General features: G+C 36.2%; 1 protein-coding gene across 4 annotated transcripts in view; it reads left to right on the top strand.

Annotated features, from left to right (window-relative positions):
• Pcdh9 (protocadherin 9) overlaps positions 1–21,492 on the top strand; it is an 883,393-nt gene that overhangs the window by 317,108 nt on the left and 544,793 nt on the right. For 2 of the 4 annotated variants that reach the window (XM_015987549.3, XM_006994032.4), the window contains exon 3: positions 5,004–5,105. The exons of the other annotated variants lie outside the window; for them this stretch is intronic. In XM_015987549.3, the coding sequence (XP_015843035.1) occupies positions 5,004–5,105 (102 nt within the window). The remainder of the gene's footprint in view (positions 1–5,003; positions 5,106–21,492) is intronic. 4 annotated transcript variants of the gene reach the window in all.

Here is a 21,492-nt window from a genome sequence, read left to right as displayed (position 1 = left end):
CACCTGCTACCCTAGAGTGAAGTAGGAAAAGTAATGAACTCCCTTTTAGCAAACCAAGTGCCTAGTTCTTACTTATGGTTATGTGACTTTTCATGAACCTTTTGTTGCTTTTCAACTATTGATTTTCTTTCTCTTGATATCATGACTATGAAGTGCTTTCTTAGGATTTGTATCAAAATTGAAAGAGCTAAAGTAGCTGCTTGTGTAGCAAGTTTGAGTAGGCTTTTCTATAGGTAGTGAATAGTCATTTTCTCAGGAAGCACAATGGGTGTTTTGGGAAAGCAAGTTTTATCCACATATTAAATACAGTCTATCAATCACAGGTAGTAAAAAAAAATATTGAAGGCTTTAAAGTATAAAACAAATGTAGTTACAGTACAGTGATTTACATGTAATAAAATTGTTATTGAGATTACAACATCTCAAGTTTGGTTTCCATACATACTTTATAAGAATAAATCTGATCTAACAAATGCACATTAACCATAGTTTTTAATAAATTAATTAATACTAAATTTTATGAAGAGTAGAATATTTGGGTAGAAGAAACTTTAAATACTTAAAATAATTTTGTTTCCCTTTATAATTTTTGAGATAAAATTAGGATAGACACATATTGATTAAATTATTTCATCACCAAGACTTTTTTGTCTTACATTTGGGCATTTAGAATATTTCATCTCTAAACACTTTTACATTATTACTGTTTTTCTTCATAGCTATGATTCCTATATTTAAATTTCCAGGGAAAATTTATGCCCTGACAGTGATAAAATAAAAATAGTGAGGAATTAACTATGGGTTGAAATTTTCCTTTGATGTTTTCCCTATTTTACAAAAGGAGGCTCTTCCATAATGAGATACTAGAGAAGCTTATAGGTCAAGCCTTACTGCAACAGGAGAAATTATCCTAGTGTAATTAGTATGCTGCAACAGAATTCCTTTTGTTTGGGGTTTATATTTCTTTAAGGTATGTAGTAAAATATAAAAGTTCATCCCCAATTCTTCATTTAGTTTTTTTTTTAATTAAGAAAAAATTTTCATTCATTTTACACACCAATCAAAGATCCTCCTCTTCCCTCCTCCTGCCCCCCCAGCCTCCCCCTCCTAACCTACTCCCCACTCCCCTCCTCAAGAAGGCAAGGCCTCCCATAGGGAGGCACATCCAGTAGAAGCAAGTTCAAGCCCTTCCCCCTGCCTCAAGGCTGCACCAGGTATCTTATCATAGGTAATGGGCTTCAAAAAACCCCCTCATGCACCAGGGATAGATCCTGATCCCACTGTCACAGGGCCCTCCAAGGAGATCAAGCTAAACAATTGTCTCCCATGCAGAGGGCCTAGTCCAGTCCCATGTAGGCTCCACAGCCATTGATCCAACTTTTGTGAGTTCACACTAGTTTTGTTTGGTTGTCTCTGCAGGTTTCCCAATCAGGATCCTGATGCACTTACTCATACAGTCTTTTCTTTCTCTCTCCTATTGGACTCCTGGAGCTCTGCCTGGTGTAAGGTTGTGGATCTCTGCATCTGTCTCTATCACTCAGACAAAAGTTCTGTGATGACAGTCAGGCATCTAACTGATCTGATCTGATCACTGGGATAAGCCAGTTCAGTTCTGGCACACTCTCCACTATTTCTAGTAGTCCAAGCTGGGAACATCCTTGAGGATTCCTCACAACTTCCCTAGCACTGGATTTCTTTCTATCCTCATGATATCTCCCTCTATCATGGTATCTCTCTCATTGATTTCCCACTCCATCCCTGTTCCAGTTCAACCATACCATTCCTTTATGTTCTCATCCCCCATCCCCTAACCTCCATTGCCCACCCCTCACCCCCAGTTCACTCATGGAGTTCTCATCTATTTCCCCTTCCCAGGGTGATCCATGTGTCCTTCTTTGGATCTTCCTTGTTAGTTAGCTTCTCTGGAGTTGTGGATTATAGTCTGGTTATCCCCTGCTTTATTTCCAGTATCCACTTATGAGTGGGTACATGCCTTGTTTTTCCTTCAGAATCTGGGTTACCTCACTCAGGATGATATATTCTAGTTCATCCATTTGCCTGCAAATTTCATCTGACAGAGGGTTAATCTCCAAAATATATAAAGAACTCAAGAAACTAGACATCAAAATAATGAAGAATCCAATTTAAAAAAGGGGCTATAGTGCTAAGCAGAGAATTCTCAAAGGAAGAATTTCAAATTGCCAAAAGACATTTAAGGAATTACTCAGCATCCTTGGTCATCAGGGAGATGCAAATCAAAATGACTCTGAGATACCATCTTACACCTGTCAGAATGGCTAAAATAAAAAGCACTGAAGACAGCTTACGTTGGAGAGGATGTGGGCAAGGGGAACACTTCTCCACTGTTGGTGGGAGTGCAAACTGGTACAGTCACTTTTGGGAGTCAATCTTCCTTAAGACCTAGCCATACCACTCTTGGGCATATACCCAAGGAATGTTCAATCATCCCATAGGTGCACATGCTCAACTATGTTCATAGCAGCATTATTCATAATAGCCACAACCTGGAAACAACCTAGAAACCCCTCAGCTGAAGAATGAATTAGAAAAATGTGGCACATATTCACAATGGAGTACTCTCAGAAGAGAAAAACAATGACTTCATTCGGTTCTTAGTAAAATCCTATCCTAGCCAATCATTTCTTATACTGAATTCAGTTGTGTTACTTGTCATTATTGATTCCTCTGCTGAGTTCAATATATTTCTGCCCATCTTCAAATTAATCTTCACATTCTTTATATTTGAACTGCTACAACTTCTCATGAATTGACAAAATACAGCTCTTCAATGAGTTTCATGTAGTTTCTTGTATCTTGAATGTACACTACCCAGGGCATTCTCAACAGTCCATCTCTCAAGTCTCTTCAGATGGAGCCAACCCAAATGTCTAGATTTGCTCCTGTGCTGCTTAGTACTCATCAACTTGATACAAACTAGTGTCATGTGGGAAAAGGGACCTTCAATTGAGGAATTTCCTCAACCAGATATTTTCTTGATTAATGATTAATTTGAGAAGGGCCAGCCAAGTGTAAGCAGAGGCACCTATAGGTAGACCATACTAGCCTGTAAAGAAAATAACCTGAGAAAGACCTGAGGAGCAAGATATAAGCAGCATAACTTTGTGTTTTCTACATCAGTTTCTGCCATTAAATTTCTGACTTGAACTTCTGTTTTGGCTTCTCTCACTGATGCAATATATAACCTGTAAGTAAAACAAACCCCGTCCTTTTCAAGATGCTTTGGGTCAGTGTTTTACCATAGCTATAGAAAACCAAAGTAGAAAAGTTCTCATCTTTCTTCAGCAATTTATGTGTACACTTTGTTAGGTATCTTTACAAGTCATGATGGTTAATGGCAACCTTGTATTGTTTAAGTGCCTGAATAAAATTGTTAGTTATTGCAAGTCATATCTTTATGGACCTCTAAGTCTTGAGATAATATGCACATATGCACATAGAAAATGACTTTCTACTCACTAAATTAACAAACAAGCAGAACCAAATTGGTGAATGACATAATTCAGTGTAGTTCATCTTAACTCAGGAGCTCCAATCTCTGTCTGCAATTTAAAATCACCAAAGCACTTAAAAACAATTATACATGAGTTCTTAATTAACTGATATGAACCAGAACTCTATCATTAGTGGTTTGTAAAAGTTCTCCAAATGAATCTGATACTTTGCCAATATAAGACCAACTAGTGAACCACAGGGATTTAAGACATGTTTCTTTTGGGGGGAAACTGAATAGTACATGAGATGTTTAAATTAGATTAATCAGTATGAATAGATATGCAGAAAGGTTAGGTACAGCAAATGATTAAAATGTCTATGATCATCATAGTTGAAAATAACTGTTTTAAGATGTATTTTAGTTTTATTGTTTTAGAAAACAAAGAACACTTTCATGAAATACCAAAGAAACATGGATGAAGTTGTTCCAACAATTTTAACTGCATTCAATGAATTGATACTTGCAAGGTAGCATATTAGGTACTACACCTAAAAGTTACTGAGTTCTCAACAGATGCTAAAAATGTCAATTACTATTTGCTTGAATTACCCATGTAGATATCGCATAGGAGATGGGGCTTAAATAAAGCTGAAATCAAACTGTTAATGTGTGTGTATATATGTGTGTATATGATATATATCTCTATATATACATATACATACACACACACACACACACACATATATATATATATATATACCATAAAATAAGTTTATCCATACTAAAGGCTTCTGAATAATTGTGTTTAAGTCTTCCTAGATGTCATATGGAAACAAAAGCAAATGAGATGATTATTATCTGCAAAATGCAATACCCATCATAAAAATATTTTTAAAGACAACAAATTTTTGATCTGCGAATGAAACTGTAATACCCTCAATAATGAGTCAGTGATGGCTCTTTCCTGGTGGTACAATGTCACCTTTTATTAAATTAAAAACTTTGGAAATTATAATGCTGTACTTAACAAACAAACAAACACACAACTAAAACAGCAATATTTACTGGTGTCCCTGTCCCAAGAAGGGACTAGAGAGGAACAAAGGAAAGAACAGAAAATGAACTATGTCTTGATTTTAAGTGAAGATTCCTGTGAGAAATACAGAAGCAGCCATATTAATATAGTTCTAGAGAAAGGCTCACCCATAAGTTAACATTTGAAGTATAAACTTTACAACTTCTAAAAGTGTTATTATAGGTTGAATAGTTTCTTCTTTGAATATAAGAAGTGAACTAATATTTTTAACATGCTAATAAGTAATAGTATGCCTTCCATTTTCTGTACAAAATATTTTGACACATTTTATTGCTTTGCCATGGTAGATACCAATGCATGTTATCTGTGAATGTGGAGCCTGGATAGTTCAAAGTTCATTTTATCCTTAGGCTCACAGCAAGTAGCCTTGTCTCTCAAGGGACATTCTTCACATAGAGTAGTTTGTCACAATTATTTGGTAATCTCTTTCAGTGTAACTCACACAACAAAAGTGACAATATTCCTGTCACACATCAGAAATGCCCCAGCTCTACTGGTTTCCACATTCGAGAGAATGAAGCAAGTCATTCCGAGGTATGAATATGTCTGTAGAGCCAGTGTTAGTACTGAGACATTGTCATTTTCTCTAGATTTTAAATATGCCATGTTGACTATTACAGATGTCTTTGTATGCCTATTTTATTTTTATCATCAGAATTTTCTACTACTGCTTCAATATAAGTGAAAGTAAATCAGATTAGAAAATTATGTCCATGGATCCTATTTCCCCTGTATAATGGTATCACTGTAAATTCAACATGTTTAGAAAAAACAGTAAGTCAACTTCTTTTCCAGGTATATAATATTAGTTGACACATTTTTATTCATTTAGCTACAGAATATGCATAACAATTCATGAAAAGTTATATTTTTCATAAAAAGATATAAAAACAATCTTTTTTAAAATAATAATAGTTAATCTGGGAGAAAATTTATTAACTGCTTAACTTTTAAAGGTATATTTCCCCAAATTTGATTAATTAACCTATATGGTTAAACACAGTATTAAAAAATACTGTTGCTTTTTAAATGATAATTTTATCCTCAGTAAAATGTGGAAATACGGTTTACTTTCTTTTGATGTAATGTTAAGAGATCTATCTCATTATGCCTTATGCTATCATGGTGGCTGAGGTTAGAAATGTGTTTGTCTCTCTGTGGTTTTTTTTTTTTTTTGTGTGTGTGTGTGTGTGTACTTGTGTTCCTAAGAAACACACGTCATTCATCATATTAACCTTTTAAAGCATTTTCCTTAATATTTTTAAAATTTAACTACAGTATTATTACATAATTTGTACATTTCCTTGCCCCAGCTGTTCCCATACCATGTCATGTACCTCCCCAAGTACAGGGTCTTATTTCTTTGATTATTATAGTTGCATACATAAATGAATAAGTATATAAATTTCAATACTGTTATGTGTTCTTGCATTATTGTGAAACAGAAAAAAATCCATATTTTAAAGAAATTATGTTTTAGTTGTTAAATCTTATTTTGAGACATGTTTTTCATTTTAATTAATGAAGTCATAGAGGTCATTAAAAATATGTCTCTAATTGTGAGTAATTGTTGTCCAACTTGTCATGAATAGATTCTTTTAACCAATTCCTTAAATTATGAAAAGGACATTAACAGTTTCTCTCTCTCTCTGGCAACAATTTTGTCATTGCCCTGTAAAGGATTGTATCATTCTGAAAGCTCTGATTGCCACAGAGTTTGATAACAGGAATGCAATGGCTAGAATAAAAGTTCTTTGAAAAAAAAATACTTGAGGTCACAAAGTAATAAAGAAACCTTTTAGGATATATTAGCTTATCATTCTCTCATTATACATTTTCCATATATCTCAACAAAACTATTTTCTTTTCTTTTCTTTTTTTTTTTTTTTGTGTGTGTGTGTGTGTGTGTGTGTGTGTGTGTGTGTGAATTTCTCTAAGCCCAATTCACTTGAAACTTTCAAGGGCAATCATGTCTGATTATCTCTTTTGTTTTCATAATCATTATATATGTTTTTTAATAACCAAGAAAATATGATACACTGTATTTACTAAAAATAAAAGCACAATATTTATTATGGTGAGGATATTTTTCAATAGTAAAGATTTAAATAAGTAAAAACTGGCATATTCAAAACAGTCTAAAACTAAATGAAATGAAAGAGTATTTCAAATGTTGCATAATTGCATTTTAAAATATCTAATGACTCTGTTTTTAAATGATAAACCAATAAATCTCATTAGATGTTTTTGATGGATATTGGGTATAGAAACCTTTTGAGATAAAAATAATTTTACCTTCAGATATGTTCTAGACACTCAATGCATAAGAACTGCATTGGTCTTCCAGGCAAATAAAAATATATATACAGTTAAGATATCGACTTGTATTATTAGTTCAATAAATAAAGAACTGGGAAAGAAATTTTACTTTGCTATATTAGGAGACAGATGTAAATAATTTTAAGAAACCCTTTATCTCACACATATTCCTTTGACTATTATATTCATGACTTATTAGAACATGAATAATTTTGAATGCTGTCAGCTTAAGGTCCTTTCAATTCCTCCTATGTTCCATAACATGGATGAAATCAACAATGTATGTTTTCATAGCTTATTGTGTCATATGCTGTTTCTATCACTGTCTATTTAAATTCTTTAATCATTTCTACATGTCCATCCTAAGATTAGATTTCTTTATTTGGGTTACATAAATTAGACTCCATGGACTTAAAAAAAATAGAAGTCATAGATTTTTGTGTTTGTGAAAAGGTGTGTGTATGTGGTCTCAGTTGAAGGGGAAGATATGATTGTCATGAAAATATGTTGTACAGAATTCTCAAAGGATTAATAATGATATATACAAAGATAGTACATCTAATTCCTTAAATGTATATTCTATGAATGATAAAAGCTTTAAGTCTGATATTTCTTAAATAATTAGACACAGAGCAAAAAATATGTTATACTGAGAATCTAGGAATATTTCTGAGTGATAGATGTTCAGTATAAATACTCATTACTCATGTGTCAATTAAGAAAGTGTTTAGTTTCAATAATCAATACCTGAAAAGTAATTTATCATGTATTTATCAATTTTCTAAGATTCACTAAATAAAGCTGATTATACCCTATATCACCACCTTTAATACAAAGTGAAAGCAAGACTGTTGAGACTAGCGGGAATTTAAGCATCATGAAATTATCATCCTTAGCCTATTTCTTTTTACCTAGAGATAATTATTGCTTACTTATAGAAAAATGCTAATACCAGCTAGGGAGATATTTTGATCCCAGACACTACTCTAAGTATTTTGTATTCATTACATTAGTTCTTCTAATCTATCACTGAATATAAAACATGTTATAATTGTGCGCACTGCTGGCTTAAAAATGTTGTCAATTAAACTGTGATAAATGCTTATTTGCAATTTTTTTGAATATGGATCTTTCAGAAACATTAGAAAAGGACTTTTTTCCATTATTGTTGTGATATTGATTTTTTTTCTTCTGATTACAACTCCATTCGTTTGGTATAATAATTACTTTCCCTGTATAGAAGGGGAATCTGAGACAATGAGGTTAAGTAGCCAAATTGAGTAAAACACAACCATGGCCTTATGTATGCTCAAAACCAAAACAGTTAACTCTGTTAAGGCATTGCTTACTTACAAACAATCAAATCAAAACCTTTGTAGACCGTTTTTTTTTTTTTTTTTTTTTTTTTGTATCCATCTGTATTTTATGCTCAAGGGAATATATATTCTCTTTTTATATGTAGATATTAGATTCTATAGGCCTACTTGTTAATATCATATTCTGGGTAATTAAAATTAATTAATCTGAATTAAGTTATTGCCTTTATATCACCACCTTTGATATTTGGGGCAAATATATTACAAACTCACACAGCTCAGTGATTACATAGTCATAACCTAAGGACAGAAGAGATGAGTTAGCCTAGGCCAGGTCAGGGTACTAGAAACTGATAGCATAAAAATTGCTTATGTCCTAGGATTTTTGAACTCAGAATAATGTAATGATTCCACCTTAAAAGTGCATAAAAGTCCCCGACGACTTCCCTTCTTGACCAGAGGTGAGTACCCGGGTCCAACCCGGACCCCATTCCTGGCCACCAGCCACTCCTGAGAGGCCTGCCCAGCTCGGCGCCGGGTTCTGGCCACCGGGCAGCTCCCCTTCTAGCCCCACCGGGAGGGATCCCCATTTCCAAGCCCCTGGCAGCCCCTGCAGCCTCCGCGCCCTGCCCCCACGCCCATCTGCCCAAGACCCCACCCACTTCCTGAGACTTAGAGACCGGCCCCCAGCTCCCAGCCTGCCCCTGACGACTTCCCTTCTGGACCAGAGGTGAGTGCCTGGGTCCAGCCAGGACCCCATCCCTGGCCACCAGCCACTCCTGAGAGGCCTGCCCAACTTGGCACCAGGTTCTGGCCACCGGGCAGCTCCCCTTCTAGCCCCACCGGGAGGGATCCCCATTTCCAAGCCCCCGGCAGCCCCTGCAGTCTCCGCGCCCTGCCCCCACGCCCATCTGCCCAAGACCCCACCCACTTCCTGAGACTTAGAGACCGGCCCCCAGCTCCCAGCCTGTCCCCGACTGCCATTCTGGACCAGAGCTTGCCCCTGACTTCCCTTCTGGACCAAAGAGTTGGACAAGAGAACTCCCTTTTGGACAAGAGAGAGAGTCTTCCTGAGTCTGTCAGCTCTTTGTGAAACAAGTCCACTGATAAGACCAAGAAGGAATCACAAGGAGATGGGCAGACGTCAAAGCAGAAGTACATACAGCAAAATGAAGAGCAATACAGCATCACCAGAACCTAGCTCGCCTCCAACATCTAGACCTGAACACCAAAAATTGGAAGAAGCAGAAGAAAGTAGCCTTATGAGTAACTTCATGAAGAAGGTAGAGGCTTGTGTAGAGGAAAAGACAAGAAAATTGGAAGAACGCTGTAAACAACTAGAGGAAAGGGCAAACAAATTAGAAGAAAACAATAAAGCCCTCCAAGAAAACAATAAAGTCCTGGAAGAAAACATTAAAATCCTGGAAGAAAACAATAAAGCACTGAAAGAAAATCATGAAAAAGCAATGAAACAAACAAAGGAAACAGTCCAAGATCTGAAAAGGGAATTTGAAAAAATGAAAAAGACACAAACAGAGGGAATGCTGGAAATAGAAAACCTGAGTAAAAGATCAGGAACTTCGGATGCAAGTATAACCAACAGAATGCAAGAGATGGAAGAGAGGATTTCTGGCATTGAAGATACAGTAGAAGAAATAGTTCCATCAGTCGAAGGAAACACTAAAGCCAACAAAGTCATGAACCAAAATGTCCAAGAAATCTGGGACACCATAAAAAGACCAAACTTACGAATTATAGGGATAGAAGAAGGTGAAGAATACCAACTCAAAGGCACAGAAAATATATTCAACAAAATTATAGAAGAAAACTTTCCCAACTTAAAGAAGGAAATGCCTATGAAGATACAAGAAGCCTATAGAACACCAAACAGACTAGACCCCCAAAAAAAGTCCCCTCGACACATAATAATTAAACAACTAAATGTACAGAATAAAGAAAGAATATTAAGAGCAGCCAAGGAAAAAGGCCAAGTGACCTATAAAGGTAAACCCATCAGAATAACACCCGATTTCTCAATGGAGACTTTGAAAGCCAGAAGGACCTGGACAGATGTAATGCAGATACTAAGAGACCATGGATGTCAGCCCAGACTAATATACCCAGCAAAACTTTCAATCATCATAGACGGAAGGAACAAGACATTCGAAGACAAAGCCAGATTTAAACAATACCTATCCACAAACCCAGCCCTACAGAAAGCACTAGAAGGAAAATTCCAACCGAGGGAAGTCAGATACACACTTGAAAACACAGGCAATAGATAAAGCCACAACAGTAAACCCCAAAGAAGAGAAGTACACACACACTACCACCAAAAATAACAGAAATGAAGAATCACTGGTCATTAATATCCCTTAATATCAACGGACTTAATTCACCTATAAAAAGACATAGACTTACAGAATGGATACGAAAGCAGGACCCATCCTTCTGCTGCATACAAGAAACACATCTCAAATTCAAAGATAGACACTACCTAAGAATAAAAGGCTGGGAAAAGTCTTTTCAATCAAATGGTCTTAAGAAACAAGCAGGGGTAGCCATCCTGATATCCAACAAAATAGACTTCAAACTAAAATCAATCAAAAGAGATCAAGAAGGACATTACATCCTCGTCACAGGAAAGATCGACCAAGATGAAGTTTCAATTCTGAACATATATGCCCCAAACATAAGGGCACCCACATATGTAAAAGAAACATTACTAAAGCTTAAACCACATATAAAACCCCACACATTAATAGTGGGAGACCTCAACACCCCACTTTCACCACTGGACAGATCTCCCAAATCGAAACTTAACAGAGAAATAAAGGACTTAACCGATGTCATGACCCAATTGGACCTAATAGATATCTACAGAACATTCCATCCTAACAAGAAAGAATATACTTTCTTCTCAGCACCCCATGGAACTTTCTCTAAAATCGACCACATACTTGGCCACAAAGCAAATCTCAACAGATACAAAACAATCAGAATAACCTCCTGTGTTCTATCAGATCACCATGGTTTAAAGCTAGATTTCAACAACAACAAAAACTACAGAAAACCTACAGCCTCATGGAAACTGAATAATGCTCAACTGAATCACCAATGGGTTAAGGAAGAAATAAAGAAAGAAATTAAAGACTTCCTAGAGATCAATGAAAATGAAGACACCACATACCCAAACTTATGGGACACTATGAAAGCAGTGCTAAGAGGGAAATTCATAGCACTAAATGCCCACATAAAGAAGTTGGAGAAATCGCACACTAGTGAATTAACAGCACATCTGAAAGCTCTAGAACAAGAAGAAGCAAAGTCTCCCAGGAAGAATAGACGCCAGGAAATTATCAAAGTGAGAGGTGAAATTAATAAATTAGAAACTAAGAGAATAATACAAAAAATTAATGAAACAAAGAGTTGGTTCTTTGAGAAAATCAACAAGATAGACAAGCCCTTATCCAAACTAACCAAAAGACAGAGAGAGAGAATCCAAATCAACAAAATCAGAAATGAAAAGGGGGACATAACAACAGACATTGAGGAAATCCAGAGAATTATAAGGTCATATTTCAAAAACCTCTACTCCACAAAACTGGAAAACCTAAAAGAAATGGACATTTTTCTGGATAGATACCACATACCTAAGTTTAATCAAGACCAGATAAACTATTTAAATAGTCCAATAACCCCTAAGGAAATAGAAACAGTCATTAAAGGTCTCCCAACCAAAAAAAGCCCAGGACCAGATGGTTTCAGCGCAGAATTCTACCAGATCTTCAAAGAAGAGTTAATACCAATACTCTCTAAATTGTTCCACATAATAGAAACAGAAGGAACATTACCCAACTCCTTCTATGAGGCTACAATTACCCTGATTCCTAAACCAAACAAGGATGCAACAAAGAAAGAGAACTACAGACCGATCTCCCTCATGAACATTGATGCAAAAATACTCAATAAAATACTGGCAAACAGACTCCAAGAACACATCAGAACAATTATCCACCATGATCAAGTAGGCTTCATCCCAGGGATGCAAGGGTGGTTCAACATACGAAAGTCCATCAATGTAATACACCATATAAACAAACTCAAAGAAAAAAACCACATGATCGTCTCACTAGATGCAGAAAAGGCATTTGACAAAATCCAACACCCCTTCATGATAAAAGTCTTGGAGCGATCAGGAATACAGGGAACATACCTAAACATAATAAAGGCAATATATAGCAAACCAACAGCCAACATCAAATTAAATGGAGAGAAACTCAAAGCAATTCCACTAAAATCAGGAACGAGACAAGGCTGTCCACTCTCCCCATACTTATTCAATATAGTACTTGAAGTTCTAGCCAGAGCAATAAGACAACATAAGGAGATTAAGGGGATTCAAATTGGAAAGGAAGAAGTCAAGCTTTCCCTATTTGCAGACGACATGATAGTATACTTGAGTGACCCCAAAGATTCCACCCAGGAATTGATAAAGCTTATAAACACCTTCAGCAACATAGCAGGATACAAGATCAACTCAAAAAAATCAGTAGCCCTCCTATATACAATGGACAAAGAAGCTGAGAAGGCAATTAGAGATACATCACCCTTTACAATAGCCAAAAATGACATAAAATACCTTGGGGTAACACTAACCAAGCAAGTGAAGGACCTATATGACAAGAACTTTAAGTCCCTGAAAAAAGAAATTGAAGAAGATCTCAGAAAATGGAAAGATCTTCCATGCTCATGGATAGGCAGGGTTAACATAGTAAAAATGGCAATCTTACCAAAAGCAATTTACAGATTCAATGCAATCCCCATCAAAATACCAACACATTTCTTCACAGATCTGGAAAGAACAATACTCAACTTCATATGGAAAAACAAAAAACCCAGGATAGCTAAAAGAAACCTGTACAATAAAACAACTTCTGGAGGCATCACAATCCCCGACTTCAAGCTCTACTATAGAGCTACAGTAATAAAAACAGCCTGGTATTGGCATAAAAACCGACATGTGGACCAATGGAATCGAATTGAAGACCCTGACATTAACCCACACACCTATGGACATATAATTTTTGACAAAGAAGCCAAAAGTGTACAATGGAAAAAAGAAAGCATCTTCAACAAATGGTGCTGGCATAACTGGATATCAGCGTGTAGAAGGCTGCAAATAGATCCATATCTGTCACCGTGCACAAAACTTAAGTCCAAGTGGATCAAAGACCTCAACATAAATCCAGCTACTCTGAACCTGCTAGAAGAAAAAGTAGGAAATAGTCTTGAACGCCTTGGCATAGGAGATCACTTCCTAAATATAACACCAGTAGCGCAGACACTGAGACAAACAATCAATCAATGGGACCTCTTGAAACTGAGAAGCTTTTGTAGAGCAAAGGATACGGTCAACAAGGCAAAGCGACAGCTTACAGAATGGGAAAAGATCTTCACCAACCCCACATCTGACAGAGGACTGATATCCAGAATATATAAGGAACTCAAGAAATTAGACATCAAAAGGACCAACAGTCCAATTGAGAAATGGGCTTTAGAACTAAACAGAGAATTCTCAACAGAGGAATTCCAAATGGCTGAAAGACATTTAAGGAATTGCTCGACTTCCCTAATCATCAGGGAAATGCAAATCAAGACAACTCTGAGATACCACCTTACACCTGTCAGAGTGGCTAAGATCAAAAACACTGAAGACACTTTATGCTGGAGAGGATGTGGAACTAGGGGAACTCTCCTCCACTGCTGGTGGGAATGCAAGCTTGTACAACCACTTTGGAAATCAATATGGCGCTTTCTTAGAAAATTGGGAATCAATCTCCCCCAAGATCCAGCTATACCACTCCTGGGCATATACCCAAGAAATGCTCAATCATACCACAAGAGCACTTGCTCAGCTATGTTCATATCAGCATTGTTTGTAATAGCCAAAACCTGGAAACAACCTAGATGCCCTTCAACTGAAGAATGGATAAATAAATTGTGGCACATATACACAATGGAATACTACTCAGCAGAGAAAAACAACGACATCACACGGTTTGCAGGCAAATGGATGGATCTAGAAAAAATCATCCTGAGTGAGGTAACCCAGACTCAGAAAGACAAATATGGTATGTACTCACTCATAGGAAGATGCTAGATGTGGAACAAGGATGACTAGACTGCTACTCACATCACCAGTGAGGCTACCTGGAAAATGGGACCCCAAAAAAAGACACGGAGAAATGGACAAGATCTACATGAATAGCCTGGTCATGAGTGGGAACAATGAAGGGCGACAGTCGAGGGAAAGAGTGGGAGATCCTAGCTGGATCAAGAAAAGAGAGGGAGAACAAGGAATAGGAGACCATGGTAAAAGAAGACCACATGAGAAGGTGAGAAGGGGAGGAAGCAGAGAGCTAGGGAGGCCCACGAAGATCCACAAAGATACCCCCTCAAAAGACTGCTGGCAATGGTCGCGAGACGGCAGGAACTGACCTACTCTGGTGATGGGATGGCCAGACACCCAAATAGTGGTGCCATAAACCCCATCCAAGGACTGAGGAATCTGAAGGCAGACATCCACGGCTGGTCCCCTGGTGGAGCACTGGGAGTCTAATTAGTGAGTAAGAAGAAGATTTATATGAGCGAGAATTGTTGAAGCCAAGGTTGGATAAAGCACCGGGACAAATAACCAAATGAATGGAAGCACAGGATCTATGAACCAAAGGCTGAGGGGCCCCCAACTGGATCAGGCCACCTGAACGGGTGAGACAGTCAGTTGGCTTGATCTGTTTGGGAGGCAGCTGTGCATTGGTGCCAGGTCCTGGGCTCGTTGCATGAGTTGGCTGTTTGAATCCTGGGACTTATGCAGGGACACTTGGCTCGGTCTGGGAGGGGGGAATGGACCTGCCTGGACCGAGTCTACCAGGTCAACCCCGGTCCTCGGGGGAGACCTTGATCTGGAGGAGGTGGGAATGGGGGGTGGGCTGGGGGGAGGGGTGGGCGAGAGGGGGAGAACAGGGGTTTCTGTGGCTATTATGTTGAACTGAATGGTGTTATAAAATAAAAAAAAAAAAAAAAAAAAAAAAAAAAAAAAAATACATATGTTAGCTAAACAAATTTCATCTTGTGAACTCAATATTATTGTTCCTTTATTTTAAATAAAAGAAAACACTGAGGCTTAAAGAAATTGGATTCCAGAAAAAAAAATTGAATTTTGTAATAGAACTCAGAGAATCGGGATTTTTGGTTCAATTTCCTTTTTTATTACATTTCCCTTAACTGATAGGATTTGTATGTTTCCTAATGTATCTTTGTGATAAATGATCAGACAGTAGTAATCTAAAGAATTCTTCCTCAGTCTCCCAAAACATTGTGATATAGACAAAAACAGCCCAGGATATATGTAGGATGAATTTAAATAAACAGAAAATTTTCAGCAAAAAAAAAAAAAAAAAAAAAAAAAAAAAAAAAAAAAAAAAAAAAGTGCATAAAAGTGGTTTTCCAAGTAAATGTCAAAGAAAATACTTCATACTTGAAATTCTTTCTTAAATTAGAGTTCAAATAAGGTGCGGAATTGAAACTGTCATGTTAAACCTTTTTTCCCTTTCCACCATACCTTCTGTCACGGCACAGACAAAACACAGTAATGGTTAAAATAGAAGCACAGAAATGGAAAAGTATGCATCATTTTTATACCATTTATGCCTATCACCTGACTAAACATCTTTGATCTATAAATTTACCTGCCATTTCCCTTCTTTACATCATTCCCTTGAGCATAAAATACAGATGGATAGAGCTTTCTATTTGGTGGAGAAGGGCTAATAGTTACAGGTATTCATACACACACAAAAACACACCCCCCACACTCATACATATACACACAAATTCATATCAATATGAATAGCGGTTTCCTATCACTGTTTTTTTATGCTTGAGCCCAGGTTTCTTACAAAATGGTCTAGTGTTCACTATAAGATATTTTCAGATAAGATTTTCCTTGTAGGGATAAAATTCAAAAATCATTGTCAGACAGAAATTTTAGCATTAAAAGTTTGGGAGACTTGTGGAAGGGCTTATAAATAAGTGTGAGTTTTAGCTGACAGACCTTGGAAATGTGGCATTTATTACAAGTGTGAAATTCATAGGTGCAGATGGTTGATTAAGATATCCCAGGGTGGGCAACTGCAGCAAATCATCACAGCAAATGGAGAAAACATTTTGATAGGAGAAATATTTTTGACCTTTTATGTAAATTTATAACACAGGTTTTGGTGGATTCATAAATCAAAAAGAATTATCAACAGTTTTGAGAAAGTTACCGATTTTATAAAACATTGTGATTGAAACATTTAATAGAGTAAAAATGTGTCATATGGTGAGTAATAGGAGTATGTGGGAAGAAAAAGTAAAATACATTAAACTACTACTAATATGATATATCATATATTTTAAATTAATAACTTTTTAGAAGTAGTGTGCAAATTAAGTATAGCTTTTCCTTATTTAAAATAACCATAGGTGCACCTTGTGCCTAGGTCACCAACCAAAGGTATGCAATAGAATTCAATGCTTACAACACAGCTCAGAACTCTGTAAGAGATCAACTGCAATAAAAGAAAATGTTAGTCATAGGCTGCTTTCAAAAGTTAAAAAAAGGAAAGTTAAACACCAGAATACTATTCACATATACTCTCTGGCTTTGTTTGGACTTGCTGATTGTTTTATGAAAATATACATATACTATGTAGGGCTCAACATGCTTACTCTTATTTCTGGTATTTATATGTAGATATATTTATTCGGTATAAATTTTCCTGCTTGTATTTCTTATCCACAGAGATGAAGTAGAATTGTTTCTTTAGGAGAATCAGAACGAATTATCCATTATCTCCTTTCTTTTCTTTCCTTTATGATTATAACAAACGATGATTCATAAAGTATTCTCTTTTGTTCTTCTTGTCCCTTCTTCCTTCTTCACTTTTGATTATTTTGGAAAGGATACTAGATACAGTGTAAGTAGCATTGAAAGGTTAGATGCTTATGATGAATGATAAAATCAACAGAGAAATTTAACACAGTAGATAGGGAATATGTTGATACAAGACTTCAGTGAATATTTGTGAGTGGTATAGTTTCTGATAATAAAAATGTGAGAAGTTTACTTGAGTAAAGAGCTTTATGATGTCTTGTTTTTTGTTTTGTTTTGCTTTTTTAGAAAATATGCTAGTTCTTTAACTTGGATCTGTAAGACGAACTGGTAATGGTCTTATTTAAAACACACACACACACACACACACAAAAAAAAAAAAAAAAAAAAAAAAAAAAAACAAAAACAAAAAAAAAACAGGCAGATATTTTGGTGAAAACTGAAAGATCAGAAACAGCTAGACTTCCTGTTTACTCACGTCTTATATACCTTTTTGTGCCTTGCCATATTTCTTCCTGGGATTAAAGGCATGTGTGTTTCCCAAGTAAAGGCATGAGATTTCAAGTGTTGGGATTAAACAATGACTTAATGTTTTCCAATGAGAATTTACTATACTTGTCATAACAATGTCTAAACATGTAACTGGAAATATAAGTGTTCATATGTATACATCCATTTCCACAGACAGAATTGACTTTTTGAATGAATTAATGTTGAATAACTTTGAATTCACTATGCATTTGGTATACTGTTGCATCTTTGTGTAAGTGGATAGATGGTATATATGATAATAGTGCCTTCGAAAGGGCACACAACAGTAGATTTTTCATTAATAAATGAGAGTTCTTGAAACATTTTTAACTTCATGAATTTGTTCACTAGAAATTCATATTTTTTTCAGATGATTCCCTTGTATTCCACAAACACATGTAAATAAGTAAGCAATAAGCATTCAAATTTTCCAACAGTTCAGTATTTTTCCAGTTATTTGAGTCTGTACAGAATGGCCATCACCTGCTCTTACTTCCTATTCAATACATTGTGGCAGTTCTTGCTTCTCCACAGAGTGGGCTTGGTTGTATTCTCAGGAAGAGCCACATTTGACAGATCTGCTGATGGTGTCAGCAGTGGTCACAGCCTTGATGGACAGCACCAAACCTTGAGGTGGCCTAGTTCCTGCTAATTAGTTGTTTGAAGTCACTCTGTGTGCCACAGGCAGAGACTTATCAGCCAAAGACATCTTTACCAGTCAAAATGACAGCTGTGATACAGCTGCTCTTGGGAAGTTTGTAGTACACAGAGAGACAGGGACGAGCCTTTCAAGCAGGTGACAACCACGGTGCTCTTAGCTGAAGCCTTCTGAAGAAGAACTAAAGCAACCAAAACTGAAATTTTGAAAATAAAAAAAAAGGTCTAAATCTATATCTTTGGGTGAATATACAAACCACACATAAAATGAAAATAAATACTACCACTCTGTGAGAAAGAAATATAGATCTAGACACTTCATGAATACATATAAAGCAAATGAAGTTGCATGCTGCTATGATTAATGCGGCCTAAGCTAATGCTTTTGGAATTAATTAATATGTATAGCGTACTCAAAAAATTCTGTGCATGTCCATTTACAAAGACTGCAAAGCTTGCCAGAAGTGCTTGTATTTGAACACCTGGAGAGTACACAGGCATAAACAATGTTTTGGAGAATATCTCAGACAGGAGTAAAAACCATCAACATGTATATTAGGACTGTATAGAAATGAGAAAAAGTTAGTGGTAACATATATTTAAAGACGTATATGTTCACTGAATTAATAATGAATGTCATTCTTTTCTATTCATGTGAAGCATGAGGTTCTCTCTTTGACCACTATTTAAATGATGTGCTAAAAGCTAAAGGTAATTGTGGCTAGAAGTGCATATTCCTAAACTAGTTAAACAAGCTTATTTTCAGATATGTACCATGTATTTTAGCAGCATTATAGTATTAATAATTTCAAATATCCACCAAAATGCCTTAATGATATCACAAATACTTTACAAAACAAATATAATCATGTAGACATTATGAGATTTGTTAATTTTCCTGTAAACTTTGGAAACTATAACTGTGAAAGATACTTTAAACTTGAACTAAATTTTGTTTGAAATGGCATTCAGATGCTTATAAAATGTAAGTATCCTATTTTGCAGTCACGTGTAATAATGGTTCAAGGTGATCTGGCATATAGTTTAAGTGTCAAAGAGTCTAGGTAGAATGAAGGTACCGTTATAAATAATTCTTATCTTTCAGTCAGACCTAAAAGTCTGGATTGAAGACATATTCTGAGACTGCATAGAGTTTTCTGACATACATGGACGTGTAAAAGTTGAAGTAGAACTGGAGACTTGAAAATGGGGTTTGGGGGTGTAGATTGAACAGCAGAGGGAGGGGAAAGGTGAGACCAAAGTACCTTACATACAATAAATGGCATGTCATAATATATCCCATGGTTTCATGTTTCATGCAACTAAAAAAATCACAGTTTTAAACAGCCATCTCATGCACTAAGGACAGATCCCGGTCCCACTGCCTGGGTGCCTCCTAAACAGTTCAAGCTAATCAACTCTCTCACTTATCCAGAGGGCCTGATCCGTTTGGAGCCTATGCAGGAACACTTTGCTTAGCCTGGGAGGAGGGGACTGGACCTGCCTGGACTGAATCTACCAGGTTGATCTGAATCCCCAGGGGAGTCCTTGCCCTGGAGGAGATGGGAATGGGGTTGGGCTGGGGGGAGTGCGGAGGGGAGGATCCGTGACTGATATGTAAAATTAAATCTAATTATAAAATAATAATAATAATAATAATAATAAATCACAGTTTTAAAAGTCTAGCTATAGTAGAAGTCTACTTATTTTCACATTTTAGATACACATTATGCCAATAAATAAAATAATTTTGTGCTGAAGAAATGTCTAAGGTATTGATTCTAAGTAGATACAGCTCTTGCAGTGGACTTGTGTTCACTGAGTTCCAGTCCCACATTAGGCAGCTGGCAATCGCCTGTAACTCACAATCTAGAGGATCTGACACCCTCTTCTTGCCTTTTAGGGCATCTGCATTCATATACAAATATGCCTATACACAATACACAGTCAACCACACATATAAATTAAAAATAATTATTTAAAAACTATATAATGCAGATTACACGGGTAAAAAATTCAATTATGAAATCATTTTAATCTGTATGTTAGCCTAAAGCTGAGAAACTGAGTTTAAGCAGAGTGGCAGTGGTACATGCCTTTAATCCCAGCACTAGGGAGACAGAGTAAGATGGATCTCTGAGTTCAAGGCCAGGCTGGTCTACAAAGAGAATTGCAGGACAACCAGGGCTGTTCCAAATAGAAAACCTGTCTTGGGAAAAACCAAAAATAAAATAGAATAAAATAAAATTAAAGCTCAAAGCTCACAAGTAGATAAATTTACACTGAATCAACATTGACTTAATTATTTTTAAGTGTTGTTCAGAAAGACCCTGAAATTATGACCTAATGTATGCTTGTATCTCATTTGCAGGAAACAGACTGGATTTTAGAATAAATTAAGCAGACTTTCTCTTATGATCATTCCACTCTTTGGCCATGGAATTACAAGGAGCCTAAAAGACAATTTGTTATCTATGGAGGATGATACACCACAAAGAAACAAATTTTTGTCTTAAAACACAAGGAGAGCCATATTTAGTCAATGTTTGAACTTACGATTTTGAAATTTCTCAGACCCACATGGGTTAACATTGTTGACTTGATAAAGAAGCTGAAAAATGGAGTTTTCAAGGTGATGAGTAGGGAACATAGCAATCTGAAGATCAGAAACTGATTAATAGGTTTTTTTTCATTGTTGGTGCTTAATATAAAGTTGCAAAAAATTTGCACATCATATAAAACAGAATTAATTAGAATGGATTAAAAATGGGAAGACAGAGTATGCAAGTAAATATAATGAACTTTATTGCACGTGGCTAAGTGCCATTTTACTTCAATTTTTATCTTCGGTGTATTTATTTTTCTGTTCAGGTGTATTTGCAGTGTCTCAGTATGGCATTATGGGTCAATTTCTAAGGTTTGAGAGCCACTGGTAAAAACAAATAATTCACACTTACTTACCACTTCTCATGTATCAGGCACTCTTCAAAAACACTTTGATTATATTAACTGAACTAACAGTTCCTTGGGATAAAAGCTCCTATTGCTCCTGTTTACAGCTGAAAAAGGAAGAAACCTTCACTCAGCAAATACATGGCTGGAAAGGATTTGAACACAGAAAGGCTGTGTGCTAAGATAGTAATCTAAGGATTTTGACAAA

The sequence above is a fragment of the Peromyscus maniculatus genome, chromosome 9, assembly GCF_049852395.1.
Source record: "Peromyscus maniculatus bairdii isolate BWxNUB_F1_BW_parent chromosome 9, HU_Pman_BW_mat_3.1, whole genome shotgun sequence".
Lineage (NCBI taxonomy): Eukaryota > Metazoa > Chordata > Mammalia > Rodentia > Cricetidae > Peromyscus > Peromyscus maniculatus.
This window is presented reverse-complemented; position numbering and strand designations above follow the sequence as displayed.